This window comes from Solea solea, chromosome 19 (genome assembly GCF_958295425.1).
Source record: "Solea solea chromosome 19, fSolSol10.1, whole genome shotgun sequence".
Classification (NCBI taxonomy): Eukaryota; Metazoa; Chordata; class Actinopteri; order Pleuronectiformes; family Soleidae; genus Solea; species Solea solea.
In genome coordinates this window covers 5,642,143-5,664,874 of record NC_081152.1, presented here as the reverse complement: position 1 = coordinate 5,664,874, position 22,732 = coordinate 5,642,143, and the positions used below count along the sequence as shown (strand labels likewise).

The 22,732-nt window shown below is 38.4% G+C and overlaps 1 protein-coding gene across 2 annotated transcripts; it reads right to left on the bottom strand.

The window, feature by feature from the left end:
* Nucleotides 1–419: 419 nt before the first annotated feature.
* On the bottom strand, nucleotides 420–11,941 carry trappc13 (trafficking protein particle complex subunit 13). 2 transcript variants are annotated; one of them, XM_058618020.1, is made up of 13 exons: nucleotides 11,782–11,941; nucleotides 10,780–10,848; nucleotides 8,366–8,465; nucleotides 7,833–7,917; nucleotides 7,615–7,742; nucleotides 6,718–6,790; nucleotides 6,398–6,442; nucleotides 5,971–5,988; nucleotides 3,126–3,259; nucleotides 2,830–3,028; nucleotides 1,811–1,911; nucleotides 1,558–1,705; nucleotides 420–705 (listed from the first exon to the last, which is right to left on the bottom strand). In XM_058618020.1, exons 1-13 carry the CDS (start codon nucleotides 11,825–11,827, stop codon nucleotides 598–600), a joined length of 1,254 nt encoding a protein of 417 aa, XP_058474003.1. In that variant the 5' UTR covers nucleotides 11,828–11,941; the 3' UTR covers nucleotides 420–597. The 2 variants fall into 2 exon arrangements, with proteins under 2 accessions (XP_058474003.1, XP_058474004.1); XM_058618021.1 differs by lacking the exon at nucleotides 5,971–5,988.
* Nucleotides 11,942–22,732: the final 10,791 nt, after the last annotated feature.

Here is a 22,732-nt window from a genome sequence, read left to right as displayed (position 1 = left end):
GCTTGTACACAGTTTTAATTGTTTGATCTATTTTTGGACATTGAGACAAAAACTCAAACAAATGTTATTTTAAATACGCTTTACACTGTTCAAATCTCAAATTTAACATGCAAAATCTGGTGTCCATGCACAACTTCAGTCGTTTTTTTCTCATTTCTCGTTTTAAATTGTTTATTCACTATTTTAACACGCAGTAAATTGTAAATAACTGCCAGATATTGAAAGTTATTCTGGGAAAATGTGCAAAAGCACTTCGTCACAGGACATCTTCAGGTCCTTTTATGGTTCAAATAAGCAAATAAAAATGTCCAGATAGACATTTTGAGGTTTGGTTAAAGGTGTTAAAGGTTTAATATTAATAATAAAGTATATGTTTCTGTCTGACAAAAACCACAGTGCACAAAGAGAGCAGTAGGAAATCAAAGATGACATAGGTTTTATTCACATGTATGCACATTTACATTGTACAGTGGTTTATATTATTCACAATTTATTTTTAAAATACAGCGTCATCCACTTGCAAAAAAAGAGTGTAATGCATAATTCCAAAGTTGGTCCACTCATATCTAAAACGCAATAAGAGGTTCAATAAAATGTCTAGCATTCGTTGGTCATGTACGGACAGACCACGCACACCTGTGCGATGTCGTCGTATTCATACGTCCTCTTCAGAAATGTATCCGTGAGTCTCAGTCCAGAGATACTCTGAAGAGAAGAAGAAGAGGAGGAAACAGTGATGGATAATTCAATCCAGAAGAAGATTGGATGTCAAGTACAGTAAAAAAAAAAAATACACCAAAGAAGAAGAGGAGAAAGAGCTCTGAACAAAAGAGACATTAAACATTTAGTGATGATGTTTGCTACAGTGCTTTACGGTTGTAAACCTGTCTTTCAGTAGCGGTATTTGTCCAGACTTCATCCAGGAAACTTGGAGCTGCCTGGTGAGGGAAACAGCAGCAACAGCTACTCATGGAGCTCTTGATTTGCTGTAGCAGAACAGGCATTTCCAATACTGCATGATGTCGAGATTGTGATTAAAATATGATGTGAAGTCCTACTGAGCGCCCAGGTGTTTTAGTGCTTTCAGCAGACGGAGAAAGTAATGAATTACATTTAGTCGCGTTACTGTAATTGAGTCGTTTTTTGTGTGTACATGTACTTTTTAGTAAATTTGCAATTTTACTTTTACTTAAGTATGTTTTTTTCGAAAGTACTGTACGTAAAAAAATACAACTTTTTTACTTTGAGTACATTTTTAGACCAGTTCTTTTACTTGTACTTAATTAACATTTTATCAAAATAGTAGTACTTTTACTTAGAGTAGAATATTGCCTGACTCTACTCGCACTGTGTGCTTCTTCCTCCTCATCTGCTCAGTCATAGCGTAAAAAGACATCGCTCTGTGTGCAGCGCAGAAATGTCGCCACAGACACTGCAGCACTGACAGAGATAAGAGTCACACAGAGTAGTGTGGAGCTGAAAGTCTTAATCAGCATTATGTGAACTCATTTGTAAATTGTAAAAGACAGTAGTGATTTATAGAAGAGTCAGTCTTACCTGCAGACCCTGCACAGATGAGAGGAGAGTGAGGGGCAGAGAGAGAAATGCAGCAGGGCTGAGTTTTCCCAGCTGTCTCCCTGAAACACCACACCAGTGGATGGACCCGGTGTTACACATCTCCAGCACCAGATCCATGGTTCTTTCACTACAACACAAACATCAGAAAACATAATCATTCAATCACATTATACATTTGATGTAGTCTTGATATTCTTGCTCAAATTGAAACTATTTCCCTGACGGTTTTTACCTGCAGTTGGTGATTTTACAGACGATGTCAAAAGGCTCTTCAAGGTTCACAGTGTCAGGAATCATCTCCAATGACAACCTGATGTCTCCATAACCTGGAGCCTGGGGAACACACAGTAGCAGCACCACGACTAAAGTTACAACTGTTTAAAAAAATTTGATTATTTGATTTTGGAAATTTGGCAGAGCACAAACCTGACCTGTGACCATCTTAAATCACTATAGTATCTGTATGTTTAAATATCAACAGCAAAGTCTGGAACTTAGTAGTTTACTCCATTTCCTTGCAATTGATCTCAAACTGTTTATAAATCGACGTACAATAAGGAAAGGAAATCATCTTTATTGTCATTATACAACCGGAAATTGCAGATGGAGGGTTGATCAGAGTCACTGCGACTGAGCACAACGCCACAAGGGACCAACCTGACCCAATGTGTCTTGTCAAAATTGGATTCCCCAGACCGGGCATCAGACCCAGCACCTTCTTGCTGTGAGGCAACAGTGCTAACCACTGCTAACCACTGTGCCACTTATTAAAAGCACTTCAGCACCAGTTACCTGCATTTTTCTCCCTATGTCCTGGTTTCCCTTGCTGTATCACTTATTTTATATTATTATTAGTAGTAGTACAAATATAATTGGGTTGTTTTCGTTTTCTTTCTTTGTTTTCCGTATGTACTTGTTGTATTTTATTCCATCAACCTGCCCAGGGATTAACGTAGAACACTATACCAGGAATAAGCTATAATCTGTCTAACACAACTGGGCTGTGCATGCTCGACCTTCACTGTATGATTCAGTTGTGTATATTTGCCAATGAATTAAGGGTCATTTTACATAAGAAGCACGTCATCAATCATATGGTTATGTTGGTTATATTCTATGTTGATCATTTTAATTGTGATTTTTCTTGCTTGTAACTTTGTTTTTGAGGGGGCAAATGTAACGTATCCCATTTCCCATTCTGATTTTAATACAATTCACTCAAAGACACTAAATAAATGAATGAATAAATACCATTCTTTGCAGCTGACTGGTCTGTAACCTCCCTCTCTCCCCAAGATTTGTCTTCCATACGATGTCCAGCTTCCCTATCACCGTCACACCCTTGATGACCCCCGCCTTCTCCGCGTACTCCGGCTTTGGCTTCAAACAGTACAGGTACTGTCGCGTGTCCATGGGCTGCAGGTAGGACATTTTCCCAAACGTAGACTCCCTGATTGAGAAAAGTGACAGCGCCAAAGCTGATCAATGCACACACACTGATGTCTCATTTACAGTCACATCAACACAGAGGGAAGGCGTGCTTTTACCCTTGCTCTCCATGCGCGACTGTGTTGAGCTCTGTGACGTTGTACATCATGGAGGGCTCCAGAGAGACCTTCTCCATGAACATGGGCGAGGTAGTGATGTTCTGGATCTGAGCCTCCAGGAACACTTCATCTGTCTGAAGCAGAGACGACAGCCGTCACGCCGATATTTCGCTTCGCTTTGCTCACAATCAAAGTGTATAATCTCCGAGGTGAACTGAGCAACACGTAGACTTCCTTCTTTAGGTTTAGGGAGAGGAGTTGTGCAAAAATCCTACTGCCTTCAAAGATACGTTCAAAGCGTTGCAAGAGAATCTTAAAACAACAGTCACAATCCCGTATGTACCTTTTGAGAGTTACTTTGTAGATTCACGGTGATCTTGCGCACGAGTAAATGGTAAAACTTAAGTATAATATTGTTGAAATTTCACTTATTTTCTCAAGAAATGTCCGGTTGTTCATTATATGTTTTTGTAAAAAAAGACACTTTGAAATGTAAAACAAAGGGGAAAATTTGGAGTTCTTGTTGTTTATCGGTTATTAGGCTATTATTTCACTGGTCCGGCCCACTTGAGTTCACATTGTGCTATACAGTATATGGCCCCTGAACTATAACTTTCATTATATATATATATATATATATATATATATATATATATATATATATATATATACATATATATATATATATATATATATATGATTAGTTTTATTTAAACAAAGAATATGCAGCATCTGAAGTTTGATTTACATAAAACAAGTGATGGATGTTTTTACACTGGTATTAGTGAGGAGGAGTGAAACATCAAGTAGCTTAAATGAAAACCAGACCCAGAGGAATATTTAGTAACCTCATTAAAAAGGATTTATGGAAGTATTCCTCCCTAGTAAAAACTGACAGGAAGAATTTAATCTGGTTCTGTCCAGCTATAGAATAAGACTGTGGCTTTTGTTGCTACAGAGATACACCAGAAATAATGATGTTTTCACAGCCAGTACAGTCAAAAGGAACGATAACAGCCAACAGCTGTAACTCTGTCAGTGAACATATGACCTTGTGAGCGATGTTTTGAGATCGACTTGGGGAAGAAAAAGAAAAACCTTGAACGTATCCTTTAATCTACGTGATGTGAGAGTTAACATTCATAAGACGAACGTCAAACAGACAAACACTAATTCTTGACACTACCAGGTTTGCTCAGTAGACCTTTGAGGACGTTGTTAGTACGAGTGTTGCTGACCAGCAGGAATATTCAGTAGAGGTTGCACAGCGACTCAGTTTTCAATGTGGTCGCTCATTCGTCAACTAGTTTGTGAGTGTTTTCATATCACCTTTATGAGTTTATGTATATATATATGTATAATTTTATATAGTTGTAAATCTTCCATATAAACGTCATGCGAGAGCTGCAAAACAAGGACTGGTATTACTTTATCTAAGAATTTAAAAATCACATTTGCCACTACTACACAATCTGATGACTAACTAAACACAATTAAATACTAATTAGTTGCACCTGTGTATAATTTTGACTTGATAATGCATCTACTTTTTATTACACTACACATACTTTATCGTATTTGTTATCATTGTGTTTTATTGAAAGTTGTTACTTTTACCTATGATTTATGTCTTTTCATTTATTGTACTTCTTTTTCTTTTATTGCCTCGTGTGAGCTTCTGTCTTTTATTTATTATTCTGTACAGCGCTTTGGTCCGACTGTGGTTGATTTAAAGGGCTTTACAAATAAAGTTGGATTGTGTTCAGGTTCAGATTTACAAAACAAAATATAATAATAAAAAGCAAATAAATGGAGATGTATTATAATATATTAAAATAAGGTAATATAATACACACCTTTAGTACCTTTATATTTTTCTGCAAACACTTACTTAATTGTTATTGTGGATAGGTTATTGTGATATTGATGACCTGATTTATCACTTACTGTAAATAAAATCATCATTTAATATAATAATGTATTATCATCTATGGTTGTAAAATTTGGACAGTTATTATTATCTTATTTACAACAAGTATGTACTTTTACATCGTTTTTTTACATTATTATTTGACTTAAATGGTATTTAATGTCACTGTTGTTTTAATGAAGATAACTAGTTGATGCTTTGGGTGAGAAAGAACATGTATAGTGCAACCTCTACTTAACAGGCTATACAGTACAATGAGAGAGAAGCAAAGATTAGTCCATGCCTGCATTTCAACACAAAAGAGCGGATCATGAACCATTCTGACAGAGGTTAATGTTAAAATCACAGAGCTCAGCGTCTGTTTCATGCAAAGCCATTACAACCCAAACCTGAAACCTCTCATTTTTTATTACACACTGTAATCAAATACTCTCCTTTCATTAACTCAGAATGAGTACATGATGAATCAGTGATTGTCGGGAAAAAAGGTCATTTTGGTCCAATATCCACTGACAATCCAACAAAATTAATTCTCTTTGTAACATAGAAAAAAAACAAAACCCTGATCAAGCCGATAATGTTAAATTGCATAATCAATGCAGACCCCGCCCCCCACATTTATACCATCAATTAAAAAGTCCAAGCCCTGTGAAAGATGAGTTTGCGAGAAGGTGTAAGCATCCAGAGAAAGGGCAAAAAGGGGAAAAAAATGGAAAGTTTATGTTGAAGACTAATGTGTTAACGTTAATCCAAACACTAGTCTCGTAAATGTGTCAACGCCAATACATTCCTTTCCATTTTTCTGCTTTGCACCTTTCTGTCGGGGGGGGCGGGGGGCAGAGAAACAAACGTCTGCTGCGCCAGAAAGATGAAGCGACATTAACGTTCAGCCATGAGAACAGAAGAAACAATTACCACAGAACTGAGGTCACTCTAATGGAGAAAATAAAATACAAGACACAATGAACAAATGAAGTTACATGCCAAAAAAGATGATGACAATGAATATATGCAGTCTAATACAAAAAAAACTACTGCTGTGAAAATGAGGGAAAAAAGGAAACCAAGAGAACCAGTCGACCTCCAACCCTTTCTACTTAATGAAGGTGCACAGGTTTTCCATGAAGTCTCTCTAACACTATCGCCATCTATTAGCAGACTGAGAGTTTCCAACTACGCATTGAAATATGATCTGAAGCATGTTATTCATGCTACTTAAGAACTGGCATGTCATACAATACAGTTCTTCTATTTGCAGCGAGACATGTTGACAGATGTATATATACATATATATGTGCGTACTGCAGCAGCAGCAGCTGGTGTTTGAGTGTGGCGGACTTACCTCTGCATTGTAGAACTTTGTCTTCACATCCAGCGGCTTCAAAACCTGATTAAAAATAGATTGTAAACTAAATGTTGTCGTTTTATCACAGGCCGCCTGCATTTCCATTGCAAACAGTGTGACAGAAACAGAAATCCGACAGAAGACAGAGACGTTATTGTCAAATATCAGGCGGCAACCTGTTCACAAACTGCGAGCGCAGCCCACCAAATGCACGGTAATTGCATTTGCCTCTATGGTGGAGGTGTGACATTTGTCAGGTCCACTCCAAGCTTACACTTTAACCACTGCGATCTAATGAGCGCACTTCAAATACTCACCTGGAATTTGAAGAACTTCCGAAAATAGAGCTTCTCCCCAAAATGTGTGGTGTAACTGACTGCGCACACTAAGCTGGGAATGGAAACAGAGGAAATAAATATTCAGAAGAATAACAATCAACATACACGACTGGGACTTTATTCAACAATGTAGCACTTTTTTTTTCTCTGATTCTGAACCTGGCGTGACATTTCTGGATTTATAGCTGCAGGAAGTGACTTTTTTTTTGTCTCTGTTGGAGGTGTCAGAGCTGAAGATGCTGAGATTTTGTGGTTGGGAGTGACCAGGATGGACAGGATTAAAAATGAGCATATTTGAGAGACTACTCAGGTTGAACGGTTTGGAAATTAACCAAACCGTTGGTCATGGTTTGGTCATGTGTAGAGGAGAGATAGTGATTATACTGGACAAATGATGTTGAAAATGGAGCTGCTGGGCAGGAGGAAAAGACGACGACCACAGAGAAAGTTCATAGATGTTGGGAAGGACATGAGGACAGTTGGTGTAACAGATGGAAAGGGCAAGATGGGGGCAGGTTATCCACTGTGGTGAGCCGAAAGAATAAGGAATAAGAAGAAGGAGATGATTTTGAGGGATTACTGAGTGAGCGTTTGTATGTATACACTTGTGCTACAGTGGCGGGTGGAGACTGCTAAATGACTGTTTTGTTTTTTTTGAGCTGTAAAATTCTGAAACTTTTCATGAAATATTTGTCAGTTACACTCACTGCCTCTGTATGTCTTGACTATATTATATCTAATCAATTCCTGTGTGCAGCAGTGGAATGTCAATGAGAAACATCGGGCTTTGAGTGAAACAGACATTTGTTTTCATTGGAAAGTTACAAAAAACAAAACAAAACAAAACAAGTGAGTCAACACAGCACAGACACTCACATGTGTGTTCCGATTTCTTTGACTTCGTGGTGGATGACATCATCGATGCAGCATTCAGGCTTGAGTTCTGCTACTGCAGAGTTTGACGCAGAGAGGTTGAGTCTCTGTGAGCTGGTCTGTAAGTCGGCCTGTGAAAGGTCACATGACAGAATAACTGTGTGAAGTGTAAATAAATAAAAGTGAAGTTTGACGTGTACATATTTTTTCCCTTGCAGTACCTTGACTAGAATGTCCTTTACAACTTGGGTGCTGTCATTGTGCACACTTATGTAACTAGAGAAGGTCTCCCCGAGGAAAATATTTCTGTGTAATGCAAAGAAATGCGGCAAATCAAATCACAGGGAATAAACAGTTTGGCATAGAAATAGCAGATTTTTATTTTTCAAGTCTGGTAACACTTTACATTAAAGTACAGTAATAACATGGTAATAGTATGGCAATACTTTTGCAAAAGGGAGGAAATATTATGGTTATACTATCTTATTTCTACTGCAATTTCAAGCTTGTTTATAATAACAGTAATAGTGTGGTAATAAGAAGATGATAAAACAGATAAAAAAAACCTTTATGTAAAAAACTTTGTGAATCTAAACTGATAATAAGCATGTTATTACAATGAAATTAAAGTGATTACTTTAAAACAAGACTGTATTAATTAATATTAATCCCCCATTACTATTATACTATTACTTTCTTACTGTACGGTAGTATAAAGTGTTACCAAAAGTCAAAATAAGCATTCGTTTGTTACCCAAAGTTCTGTGGTAACGTAAGCATCTCTCCGAGCATTATCGTCTCTGCTCCCTTGATGGTGGAAGGATCCTGCCTCATAAGTTGACTGAATGAATCTCCTGTGGAAACAAAACAAAAACATGTGTCATGAACCCGCATCACCTTCTACTGAGAGAGTGTCAAAAAAACACTTGAGGGAAAGATCGTAAAACACGGCGAATTGTGTCTAAACCAGAAACATGTGCATCACAGCTGGAGCAGATTTACCATCAAATAGTAAACAAATACGTGAATTGTTATCATTATTATCAATGGGCCATTCATCATTATCACTCGTAACTTAGACGTGTAAGTGCCAACAGCTGCAAAGCTACAACGATTATTAGACATTTTAATTTAAAACTACTGACATGAACAAATATGAATCAGGGAAAACACACTGCAGTGATCACACTTTTATGTACAGTGTTCATTTAGGACAGCTGTGGCTTTGGGTGGTGGTCTCATACATTTATTAAGCCCTGTATCTGGAAGGAAAACTCCATGGGAAAGGTCTGACAGCGACAAACGTCTTGACCCAACGACCTATGAACACCTGATATGGTGAAGGTCATGACATGAATGTGCCAACTTATTTTGTAGTGCTGCAGCAATTCAATGGTCAAAGGCCAGATTTACTTATAGAACACATTTAAAAAAAAAAAATCATGTTGCCAGAAGTGCTATACTTAAAATACGGTAAAATTACAATTAAGTAAAAATAAATAAATATAAAAACACAAAAAATGTCACCCCATTTTGGGTCAAGCTCAACTGGGATCTACATAAAGTTGGTCTGAAGCACAGCCTTAAAACTGCAGATTTGATATGAACGGACATATTATTCCAAAGTTTTAGAGCAGACACTGAAAAAGGCTCCATCATCAGTAGTTTAGAGACTGAAACTCAAAATGTCAAAGAGCAGCTGAGTTGTCATTGCGCTGATTGGAGCATCTTGATACAACTCAGGCAGAGAGACCAATTACGACTTTAAGAACATGTTATAACATTTTAAACTGCATCCAGAGACAAACAGGAAGCCTGTGGTCAACTCGTCTCTTCCCAGTCAACAAATGAGCAGCTGCATTTTGAACAGCAATACAAAGCCTCATGTTGCCCAAAATAAAACATTATCCTTGTGTGTTAATATACATATTTCAAAATTTAAAATAGAGAGGGCACTGAGTCTCTATAAACTTTCATTCTGCATATTGTATGTATTTGTACAGTAACTAAACAAATGTTACTTTAAACCTTTATTGGGCAAAGTATATTTTATTTATAATATACTTTCATACACAAATGTCCAGAAACATGATAAAAATCCATACCGAGTCAAAAAATACACATTTTGTTAAAAAGATAGCATTATATAATAAAAATATATTTTTCAAAAATGCTAAAAAGGGTTCAAAGATTCTATTGAACACAAATTGAAACTTAACAGTTTTAACAGTTACAATTGAGTGATCAGTGCTTCAGGATATAAACATGTCAACCAGCAGCAGAGTGTCTATAGATACATAAGATGTACATAGTAAAGCTTTATAGTGTGTGACATTATTTGAGTATTCTGTGTACTGCTTGAGTATTCTGTGTACTGCTGGGTGGATCAAAGAGACAGAGGAAAGAGCTTTGAAGATCAGGTTACCAAAGACTGAACCAGAAAGGGATTTTATTGGGATCAAATTTCTCTCCTTCTGCCCAACAAATATGTTTGTACTGTGATCAATTGACTGACTTATATTAACAACCCTAATCTTCCCACTATGACTGCTGCACATTATACCTCTGATATAAATAATTAAGTGAGATCAATTTGAGATTGATTTAAGTAAATGTAACCTCAAATTCAACCTATGCACTTTTTAAAAATACTGCATGTGACATATATATACTCTTATATAAATAGCATCCTACCCAGTACCCACTAAGTGATTTATGGTTTGTTTGGAGTTTAGTTACAGAGCAGCGAACCCCCATCACTCTGTGCCTCATCTTCACCAAAGGGGAAAAACAAACAGTGGATACTCTGCAGGATAAAATGCAGATGTACACTGGATGGAAAGTAAATATTAAAAACAGTCCAAGTCAACTAAGATAATAAGTCAAATACGATAGTTTATATTGACTATAGTTTGTGTTTGTTTTCAGATTCTACTGTGTTTAAATACATACAATATCTTATGCAGCATAACCATGTAAAATATGACATCATTGATCAACATTTTTTAAGGTTTTCTGATATTTTATGGACCAACCGATTAATCGAGAAAATAAACGACAGATTAATCGATTTTGGCCATAGTGTCCAGCTCCTTCTCCAGCCCCCCAATAAAATCCCTTTCTGGTTCAGTCTTTGTAACCTGATCTTCTGTTTGTAAGATGACTCACCTGGTAGATCTCGATCCTCACATGTCACCGGCAGGTTTGTAAAGAGTGTTGGTTTTGTTAACCGCATCACTGTGAAGGAAAGTCAGACAAACAAAAAAGTTAGTTGCTATGTTATGTCCTCTCACATATGTGGTATTACCAATGACAATCAAGTTGTTAGGCATTTTTCCTGAATTGGATCAGTTGACTGATCCACTAATACTGTCCTCAAAACACAATGGTTATTGTCATTTGTTTGGTGGTGAGAAAATCCAAAGAGAGTAAGATTACAATTATGTTTAGACAAGAAAAGAAATTCTGGACTGGAAATAATAAAAATAGCTGCACCAATAATCAACTCTTCTTTAATAGTTCCTTCAATAATTTTATTGAAGGATCTATTATTATACTGTAAAATGCTGGTCCCATGAACAGTCTAAAACCAAAAGACATATTTCAATGCTTACAATTAAATGAGAAAAGACAGAAAGGGAGATAATTATAGGCTTTTCTTTACGTAAGCAAATAACGTTATGATTACTTGATAAAATTGGCAGGTTTTTCTTTCAGTCGTATTGTATTATTATGTTATCTATAAATTGTGTCAGTTATCGTCTGCCAGCTCTAAATACGAATTAAACAGCAGGTTATAAAAACTTAGTGAACTGGAACCAACCGGATCAAGACAATAAACAGAACAGCAGAGTTAAATTGACAGCTCTCCATCACAAACAGCCTAACTGGGCTGTCATCCGTGTTGACATGACAGTGCAAGTCTTACTCAGATATGTAATTTTAACTTCGACGTTTTAAAGCCCTATAGCGACAAAAACATAGTCTTTAAAGCTATTAATATCACAAACTACGTGACAAATGTCAATATTTAGCGCTATTAGCGGCTAACAGCAACAACAAAATGACAACAATCTGCTACACAGAAACATTAACGCTTATGCTTTACTCTGAATGTAATCTCTGCAGTCACAGTCTACACAATATACTGTTGGCACGACATTAATATACCTTTTAATGCGAGTAGGTGCTCTTGTTTCGTCTGATTTACTTCCATTTTGACAGATCGGGGAGAGGTTAGCTGCTATGCTAGCTGGTGCACTTTAACCCAACAGGAAACGTATTTCTTCTTCGTTGTTTGATTTCGATACTGTAGACTGTACGACCGCCCTCTACAGTCTGGGGTGTTTTACAACAGCAACAACAAAGTGTATTTATTTATTAATTCATTAATTAATTCATTCATCTATTTATTTATTTTACTATATACTATATATTTTTCTCGTCATTCGTTAGTTAGTGTGAGAAACTGAACTGCATGTTTATTTGCTCTGCACACCCCTCCTGAATCTAGGTTCTGTTCTACACTACGCCATCCAATGGTACATGTTTGTATTACATTACAAACATACTTTATTTACAAGACCGTTTAAATGTGCAACATTATAAAGTTGTCAACAACAAATATTCTCCTTCTTTGACTGTTCTTTGATTCTTTGATTTATATTAACATAATAATTAGAATGGTGAATGAATAACATTCTTCAAAGCCTCGCTGGAAGTGACTGAGGAGCTGAGATGACTGTGTTTTCGAACTGCAATTAAAACAACTTTGAACTGTGGACTGAAACATTTTTGCATTGTGTATCAAATTCATAGCAACTTTGAGCTTAAATTTTTATGTTTTTTTTAACATGAGTTGCTTGTAATAAACAACTTTTCTCATGAAAAAGATGAGAAAACATAAACATATAATAAAGGTCATGAAGTGCTGTTGATATGAGAACAGAGCATCCATGCTTTGAAAACAAACTCACACATTTGAATGTCAAAAACATGTCAAAAACAAACATCCTCTGTCATACTAACCAGATGAATGAATACTCACTGTTTACTCTCTTTGGCCTAAACAGTGACTGTGTTGTGCTGCTCTTCTATGTAACATCTGTTTTATCATTTATAGCTGATGCAAACTCACACATCCAGCATGAAATGTTTGTGACGTTAAATACACCTGCTGGTTAAAGGGAGCTGGTCCAGACGGACGGAACAAGGACTCCATTTTCCATTATTACATCTACATTTAAGCATTTAGCATTTTTATCTAAAGCGACTTACAAGGGAATTGAGTATTGAACTGTGAGCTTGCATTGCTAACTTTGTGCAACCTGCAAGGGGTGGAGTTGAAAGTTTATAGAATTGGCACACTTATATTTATATGCCACTGAATTGTTGAATTGTATGTAAAAGTATTATTGTTTATATTTATATTGCATCTGGTTGTGCACTGAAGGGGCAGGAATTAATGAGTGAAAACTTATTAATGCTCCTTTTCAAACATTTACTGTTACTTATTTTACTATATTTTACTATAGTTTAACTATTTACTATATCTAACCCCCCAAAAGCCCTTCAAAGATTGTGACGACAAGCCAAAATGTCTTCACTTTCCCAAAATGTCCTCACTCCGTATGGTTTATATGATTCTTTTGGTCGTCACAGAGCCACAAATACAAAGAGCGCACACGCAATGGTTCGTGCAGCTGTCCTTTTAAGGACATCAATTCCTTTGGACAGACCAGAGAAAGAAATACCTAACCCTAATCTTAATCTAACCACATTCAAATCTGAGCCATAAATGTAAGCAGTTCCTCAGAAATGAGGTTTCTGCCAAATAAAGGTCCAGGTTCTGGTCTCCATGAGGACTACTGGTCCCGACATGGTCAGCGTTGGTGCCAGACAACATGTGTAGTCTTGTCCAGCTGACCTATCACATGCCAGATTACATGCAGTTTTTATATTTACTCGTTTACACAGAGAGGTGTCATAAAGATTCTTTTTTTGTTCGTTTTTCAAAGCGACTCTGTGGACAACTTTGCCATGTTATCTAATTTAGTATTAGCCTCCAGTGAGAATATAGGCGTCACAGTTTAGTGACAGTCCTGAGATGTGGGCTGAAGCAGATGATCACTGGAGGCCAGTCATGCAGGGACAGTGACGCCGGCTGAACGTCTCACCTCATTTTTACTTTGTGTTATAACAGCATGCAAAGACAGGAGGAGCAGAAAGCTGAGTGGCAGTTTTATTGCAGACATCACGAGAGATTGTTAACAGTAGGAATAACATTGTTTGTGTTCAACAACTTAAATTAGACTCTTTGACACAGACATTCCCACTCCCTGATTGGCCTGCACGAGGAGCTGTTCTACACATCATAGAGAAGCACAGTCACCAGAGTAGTCAGAGCCATGTTGTGCAGGATCTGCCTGGAACAAACGCTTTCATCATCTTCATCCTCCACAAAGACAGACACAAAGTGCAGAGGTTCCCACGGCACTTCCTGAGTCTGGGACGCCAGCACACGGATGCACTTGATGTCCTTCTTGAAGCTGAACTTCTTGTCCCCGGGAAGTGCAGACGAGATCTTATCATCACCACCTCCAGACTCCGAGGTTAAGAAGCTGTCAATCTCCTGAGTTTTTGCTGTCACGAATACTCGGACAGTCTTGCTGCTGTGGTTGCTCATCTGGCATGCCATGCTGAGGTTTCCCATTTTGTTACGTCTGACGTGACGGCTGTGATCGGTCAGGACTGCAGGGCTCGCTGGAGGCTGTAATTTAAAAATAAACAGTGATATTCCACATGGCCTGCATTAGAATATTTGGACATGTTATTTTTTTTATATATTAAAACCAAGCTCACAAGTTTTGGAATCTATGATTTATTCTCCTCCTATGAGTTCAAAATACTTTTTTTTTTAAAAATGAATGAAAGAATGAATACATACATACCATCCAAACCAGCATTTTACATGTTAATATAACTTATCAACATATAAATAAAAATATCTACAATATTGTCACATTTACTTGCACCAGAAAAAATGTATAATTAAACAATTAAGTAAACCATTTAAGTCTTATTTTCTGTATTTTTGAACAAGGATAGAATCCGGTCTTACCTTCGCGACAGAGTAAGGGAGCTACAAAGTAAATGACCCTGTCGCTCAGTGTTTCATGATAACTTCATCTGATAAAATGCAAAATTTGAGCAACCGCCAATGACAGACCAGAGGCCATGAACCTACTTTTCTAAGAACAAACCACATCCAGTTCATTGTATGTTTTCACATTAAAGCTGCAATGCCTACGATTAGGTTATCTGTGTTATTGTCAATGTTTGGTCTTTCTGAACAGAAATGATGTACAACATTATTTATACGCCGCTTCCTTTGTCTGAAAACGGGCTCTGTCAAGCAATACTATCAGACCTGACTGAGGGAGCCTTTGTGTGTATACAGCAGCAGTGTAGGGGTGGGCGGGGACAAGAGACGTTTTATCTCTGTTGTGGGACACAAGATCTAAACAATGCTATACTGTGAAAGTATATTGACAGTATAGTGATGTATTGAAAAATCATAAAGATCCATCCACTGTCTACCGCTTTGTCCTCCACATAAGGGATGCAGGACTGCGGGTGCCAATCCCAGCCGACATAGGGTTGACATTTAAAATGCTACATATCATATTAAATATATATCAAACTCTAAAACAATAAAATAATTAAAATATAAAAACGGCCTCAGAAGAAGCAACTTGTTATAGAGCAGATCCTCAACTGGCTGCATGGTTTACACATACAAAGTGGAAAATGCCATAAAGATAAGAACCCTGAAGGCAGGTTTCTGATGCCTGCTGTCACGTATCATCAGCACAATGAACATGTGGCTGCTGCTGCTGCTGCTGATGTCCCTGCTTGTCTCTGACTTGTCTCCCCATGGAGATGGGGACACTGTCACGGATTACCACAGCTGGAGCAGAGAACAGCTCCACGGTGGACAGCTGATTCTGAGAGGACCGGGGACTCTTCTGACCCAAACTAAACATCGCTGCAGGTGTTTCCTGCAGAGAAACTGTGTGCATGTTGTTGTTGTCGTGCAGCACAAACAAAGGACCTACCCCTTTTACTTGGCATACGTCGTGCGTCATGACCACGGACACAGTTGGTCTCATCGGGATCTGAAAGACATCGTGGAAAGGAGTGCAGCACTGGTGTGTATCTTTCAGTTCATAATGATGTGAATCTCCAAAAATATAATTAAGTTATAAAAAACTTTTATAACTTATTCATCAGCCACTGGCTTATACTAATAACGAGTGTCACTGTAATCCATGTCTTTTACAGCCTGTTGTCTATGAATATATGAACATCCCACATCATTTAATTATTTCATGAGGTTTTCTCAGTTTTGCTCTCTTGTGTTCCCGCACACCACGCGGGATCACTGCAGACGAATTTTCAGGCAGTTTCCAACTACACTAGTGCTTTTAACTCTACAAGAGAAACTCCTGGTTTACCCTTATTTGAGATTTAGGACAAGAACACCTGAAAGCAGATGTAGAAGAGTAAAAAAATTGAGGGATGCTAATCCATCCTCTGTGTTTGCTCCAGCTCTGATCACACTCAAAAGTGTGTGTTGTGTATTCATGTTCTTTGAGAAACATAATGGTTAAGTGGACTAGTTACCTTCAACCCAGCGTAAAAAAACCCAAGTTTTGGACATTTTAGTTCAGTACAAAGAGAAGAACACTTATCTGTGCTTCCACATTGAACATTAAGCAAATTCTTTGCACAATGAGATTACATTCAAAGTCAATGCAAAGATTCTAGCCGCACATTTTGCATCAGTCGCCCTTGGAGCACTGAAGCAGAAGATGCAAAATTGACATTGTTCGTTTCAGTTGCTCAAAATTAATTGGTGCCAGCAGAAAATAACAGAGGGGGGGGGGGGGGGGGGCAGTGCCAAGAAAAAAACAAAAACTACATTTCACATAAGCGCACACACAAAAAAATCCCTACCTTGATACAGTTGAATTCTTCATTTTGGGTTAAAATGATCATTGATCTTTAGTCAAAGGGACCGGGACGTCGTCACGAGGGGGTGACTCCCCCCTTTCGCCCCCTTGTGACGCAGGGCCTGGATATAGCTATGTTACAAAGGCAAATAGGTGAGTCTACCAAAAGAGACACTCGTATGCACACAATTGTATTTTGGAATAAAATACCAAATACCCAACTAATACATGTATCAAAGTAAACTACAAAATACAGCAGTGACACCATGTATCAAAAATAAAAACACTGTATTTTTGTATTTTCAAAAAAAAAATACCACAATAATTATCACATGATAAATAAGTTCTAATTTCAAATACTCAAGAAGCCCATATCACAGGGGCTATGGGCGACACACCATAGCCCCTGCCGAAGGATTGAGAACATCCTCAAGTTTAAAGTATAGAAAATATCCATTATTATAACTCCAATGACTTAATGAAACCAAAATAAAAAATAATTAGTCTGGGCAACTCTAAAGCAGGCACAAAGCACCATGCTGTCCAATCTGCAGCAGCACCTCGAGTCTTGTGTTTATGTTATCATCACATTGTTTCAAAGAAAGTATTTAAACAGTATTTTTAAAATACAAAACACAAATGACAAAATACCATTTTGTACATGCCCATAGTTGTGATCATACAAAAATGTCGATCTGCATTGCGTTTCCTGTGCCGAGTTGTACATGTGTGGGTATTGTCTTCTTTGTTGTCCACCATGGACATGAGTGCATGATGAAAATCATGACTCCAGCATGTGGAAAGTATGACCAGGGCCTAAGGCTTCTGTCTTTTGTATCAGCACAATACCATCACATTTGTACATGTTCAGAGGGGGCTCCCTGTTGCACCCCTGGCAGAACCACCTCAGGGCTGCACACAGCTGAATGCTCACATTGATGTTTTAGCTTAATAACATTCATCATCAGTGCCTTATTTCGTGTACGCACGCTAACATTCACTTATAAGCATGCATGAAACATATGATGATGGGAATATCGTCAGTTTTGTAATCACAGGGAACATGAATTTCATGGAAGATGGAGATAATATCGCCCTCCTCGAGGCATAACGAGAAACGTCAGGAGGTCATCAGGGTCATGTTTCATCCTCAGGGGACCAAGAATGTCTGTACACTATGTCATGGCAATATATCCAACACTTTCACAGCGAAAGTGACTCACTCAAAGACAAGCCACAAGAAAGACTATAAACTTCTATAACATGAGTGATGGCTAGTGTCCTTGAAAGTGTTGTTTTTATGTTATATGGCTCATGTATATCTCATAATGGTTTCATATCTATTTTTATCTTCCTTTCTTGTCATTGTAGGTTGTTTCTCTTCTTAAAGAGGGGAAAAGTCTTGCAGTATTTCTCAAACGGGATCTTCTAGCAGCGATGCATGTTATTTGCAGAGGCACAGCAAATAAACCTGTTGCTCATATTTCTAATGCGGGGTCAGCACGGCTCCAGCGTCCCTGCACAGTTGTCTCAGGCCACAATCTTCAGGTTTTCTCTCCGGAGAAACCCAAAATCTGGGCAATGAACATTAGACAAATGTCAGAGGAACAGATGACACCATCACGAACAAGCCAACAAGAGAGCGCCGCACAGCACATGATGGACTTTAAAGCTCTCAGGCAAAAGTCTTCAAAAGCTTCAGTCAGTCAAGATGACACTTCACACACTGTGTCTCTGCACCCTGGCAGCTCCTCGCTGAAATCCTCACATGCATCACACTCAGAGATACAGAGAATCAGGATTGTGAAGAGAGATGAACGTTTGACCTCAGATGGAAGCTCACGTCTGCAGAAACGCCTTCAAAAAATACTTTCCTTAAAACCTGCATCGAGTGCAGACAATGACGTTGATGGATATCTCACTAAGAGGCTCCCGCCTTTATCCGGTGAGGCTGCAGAATCCATAAATAGACCACAGTACAAGTTAAAGGCCATGCATGGTGATAATAAAGGAGATTTCACCAAAAAAGCCACGCTTTGGATCTATGAAGTAGAACCTTCACATATATATTGTGTTGAAAAAGAAAACCAGAACACATTAGCATATGTCCTGTCAAGAGACTCTACATATGAAAGAAATAATGATCACATTGTGGCGGGAGAAGACGACTTAATCATGTTGTTCCTTCCAGACACAGAGACGGAGACACAAACAGACGCACAATCTAAAAGAAAGGTCACTCTGAAAACAGACACTGGATGGAAAACTGTAAACATACCCATAAAAAAGCCAAATGACCCCCAACCCATGACTCAAGTTATGAAGGCAAACTTTATTAATGAAGTGGCTAAATCAAAGCATGAACACTTGAAAGGTGCCCTATTTAAATTAGGCATTGGTGCAATGCAAGGGAGGAAGAGAACAGATATGAAACCAGCTGCGAATACTGACGAGGAGGTCAAGCACAGACCAGAGGAAACACAACAAACACAGCCTGGTAACACAGCTGAAGAAGAAAATATGAGAATAAATCACATTATAAAAGAGGAAGAGGCAGCAACGGAGGAGCCCGTCCTACGCTCACCTCCCGCTCATAAAATGATGAAGACAGAGAAGACAAAAACACAGCACATGGAGCAGAAGACGACACAGACAACGCCGCGTTTTGAAGTCTCCAGTCTGTCGTCTACAGAGGAGACCCCCGTGACCACACCGAGTCCAGACGCTGTGCTTCACGTTCTGAAAAGTAAAGCAAGTGTGGAATCTGTGAGAGGAGAATCATTCTCAGGACTCAGGATGAGAGAAGACGTCCAGGAACAGAGAGCCACGGTTCATGAAGGCAACGGAAGAGATACGACAAACAGGCCAGGAAGTGGAAGAGAAGTAGGTCCACATGATCCAGGAGTCTCTTCATTTCCATTTCTAGAAGTTCCGCCAACTCTCAACAAGCACACGGCACACAACTCTGCTACAGTAAGTGAAGTGGTATGATATTATCACAATATTTAAGTCACGATACTGCGATATATGGAGTATGTCCCTAGTCATATATTGTACTCACTCAAAATGTATAAATGATATGCTAAAAACACACTGCAAAATATCTATATATTTCACTGTTTTGATTTCTCCCACTCCTAAGAGGTGATACCAGAATTCCCTGAACATCCAGGTCAATTTAGGATAAAAATAAGATAAGAAGGGTTCTCAAACCCTAAGACCTTGGGGCCACTGAGCATCTAGTGTGGCCAGTAGGGGGCTAGTCCAGTTTGTTGGAACTGTTCAGCAGGAGGGTGGACGATATGAGCTTAAAATAAAATTATATCACAAAATCCCATCATGATTTCGCAATGATTTCAAAAGTAAAATTGTCTGTGTTGATATGGAACGATGTATAGCTCACACTAACAATGTATTTATGATGCAAAATGAGTCCATTACTAAAAATAACATACAGAAATAACTCCATCATTGTTAAGACTGATACTCCACAAAAGCACAATTCAAAACAGTTTAGGTTTCAAAAATCAAAATCACTTGACCGTCTCAAAAGGCAGGTTCAGTACTAACAAATCCAGGCAAACAAATCCAAAAAGAGCAAGGCAGAGGCAGAAGTCAGTAACCAGGCGACAGTCCAAAAAAACCTGTAAAACACATCACGATAATTTACAAGAAAGCTGGAACATTTGATGTGGAGGTACAGAGACGAACTGACACTGAAGGGAAAGGGAACACAGCTTCTACACATGAGGTGGAGGGAGACATCGAGACACAGGTGAATCTAATGAGGGCGGGGCAGACAATCAAGACTGGAGGGAAAACACACAGGGGCAGGAAGTGACGTGGTCTGAAACGAGAAGAGAGGTAAGTTTCAAAATAAAACAGGAAACATGAAAAATTGAAAGAAAGAAACAAAAAACATGACCTTAAAGGGAATACCGAGATGTATCAATTATAACTCAATATTGAGTGGTGCGCCACGCGAGTTTTGAGGCCTCTGATCTGAGTTAAGATAAGTCAATTGCCTGCTGGCTATAGCCACTCACACAATCCTAACGTTCTGCACTACTTTCCCAAGATGGAATGGTTTTTTGAGTGTTGCATAAAAAAATAGAGGGTAATAAACTTAGATAATGTGTGAACTATAATCCAAAAAAGAAGAAACTAGAGCCAAGGAAGGAGACTGCAGTGACAACACTGTCAGAGAGGCCAGAGAACTCTGCCCCAAAACACCTCTCTTGAGGCACCACTGGGTAGAAAATTGAAAAATGTGTGATTCCTGAGAGTGAAAACAACAAACTGTCCACAAACTGCCCAATATACTATATATAATATCGTTTACAATACATTATATGAGGAAAACTTCATCTGCTAATTTAAATTAAGACTTTAAATCAAATGTACATGTACACGATGATGATGTGATGTGAAATAAACCATGTTCCACTTGTGCTTCACTTGTCAGCTGTGAGTGTGCTGATGAAAGTTTCCCTCCACAGTCGACAGGTGATACCGTGCCACTCTGCAGAGGCTTAATACATCGCACTGAAGCCGGCTGGAAACACTGCATGGAGAGATCAAAGACTGTGGGGGAATCTGTGGATGCACCTGAGGGAACAGGAGAGCCGGAGCAAGAAGTGACAACACCTGTCAGAAACCATGACGACACCCAGGAATATGATCATTTCTATTATTTTGATGGCGTGTTGAAAAGAGTTCAAAATACGATGAACGAGAATCGACAAAGTGAAGGCAGGAGCGTCTCCTCAGTGACAAAGAAAGAAGACACTGGTGAAAATCTCCTCAGTTATGTCCATCGTCTTTCTTTGAAAAATAGGGCCAGGCTCTTCAAACGATCTGACGCGGACTAAATATTTTAATTTAATTAAACTGCTAAATGAGGTCTTTGTCTTTTGTCACTTTAATTAAGTGAGACTTTTTTTTAATTTTTTTTACAAGGTTTCTACTTGATTGCCAAAGTTTGCAGTATTTTTTTACTCTGATTAAAGAGCTTTGGAGTCATTGTGATGCTTAAATGTCTTGCAAGCCTTGCAAGATCAGGACCGCTGACCCAGAGTCCTCAGAATCAGCCCCACAAAATACTTCACGGCAGGCCAGGTACCGGCTATAAGATCAAGGCAACAATAGAGTTATTTTCAGAGCAAACGAGGAAGAGGAAACGACTGTCTGAACGAGCGAGGGGCCACACATGAGTGAACGTGCTTTTATTGAATGGCGACAATTGAAAAAACACAGAAGCATGCAAAGCGGATGCTGAGTGGCAAGAACATGGCTGCACGGCTTGTGTTGAAGACAAACACACATGGCCGGGAGCGTCAGCGGTTTGTTTTTACAACAGTGAAGAGAAATGCTTGGATGTATGGATGGTGGTGTTGTAAAAATATACACTCCGAAACTGTAGGGGGAGCTCCGTATAGGAAAGGACCAGAAAAGATACCAAACATGCAAAGTTCAGCTTTAAACGACAGAGGCTCCAATCTCTTTATTACAAGTCAGCGATCCATCAACATGAGTGTGAGGCTGGCAATTTAATGTTAATAAAAGTTGCATAGAGTTGCTTTAATTATTAATAATGCTGTTGGAGACTGAGGGTTCTGGTGCAAATGATTTAACTTTTTTGTGTCAAACCTTCTCATACAAAATGTTCTGCAACATGAACACGCGAGTAAATGGGTGAACAGAGGATTAACAGAGGATCTTTACATACACTGCTTTAAAACTACACTAGACGTTTGATGAGCGCAATAACATTTATGGGAAGTCTGTGTGGAAAAGTCTGCGGTGTAAAGGGAACGTTAAAGCTGGTTAAATTAAATCAATGCAAACTACTGTGTAGGACTGAACTCACACAGTGGATGTACTGCCAAAAACTCTTACCATGTCATAAAAATAACAGCTATTTCTCAGAGTTAGACACATGTCACATTAACTATAGGGTAATTTTTATAGGATAATTTTTCTACATATGCAATTTACAAAAGTAAAAACCCTTCTCACCTCAGATAGTGGGCCTGTTGCTCGGCACCAATTTTGACCGTTAAAAGTAGATAATTCACAGGTGTAAATAATCAAATGAGTTCCATTTA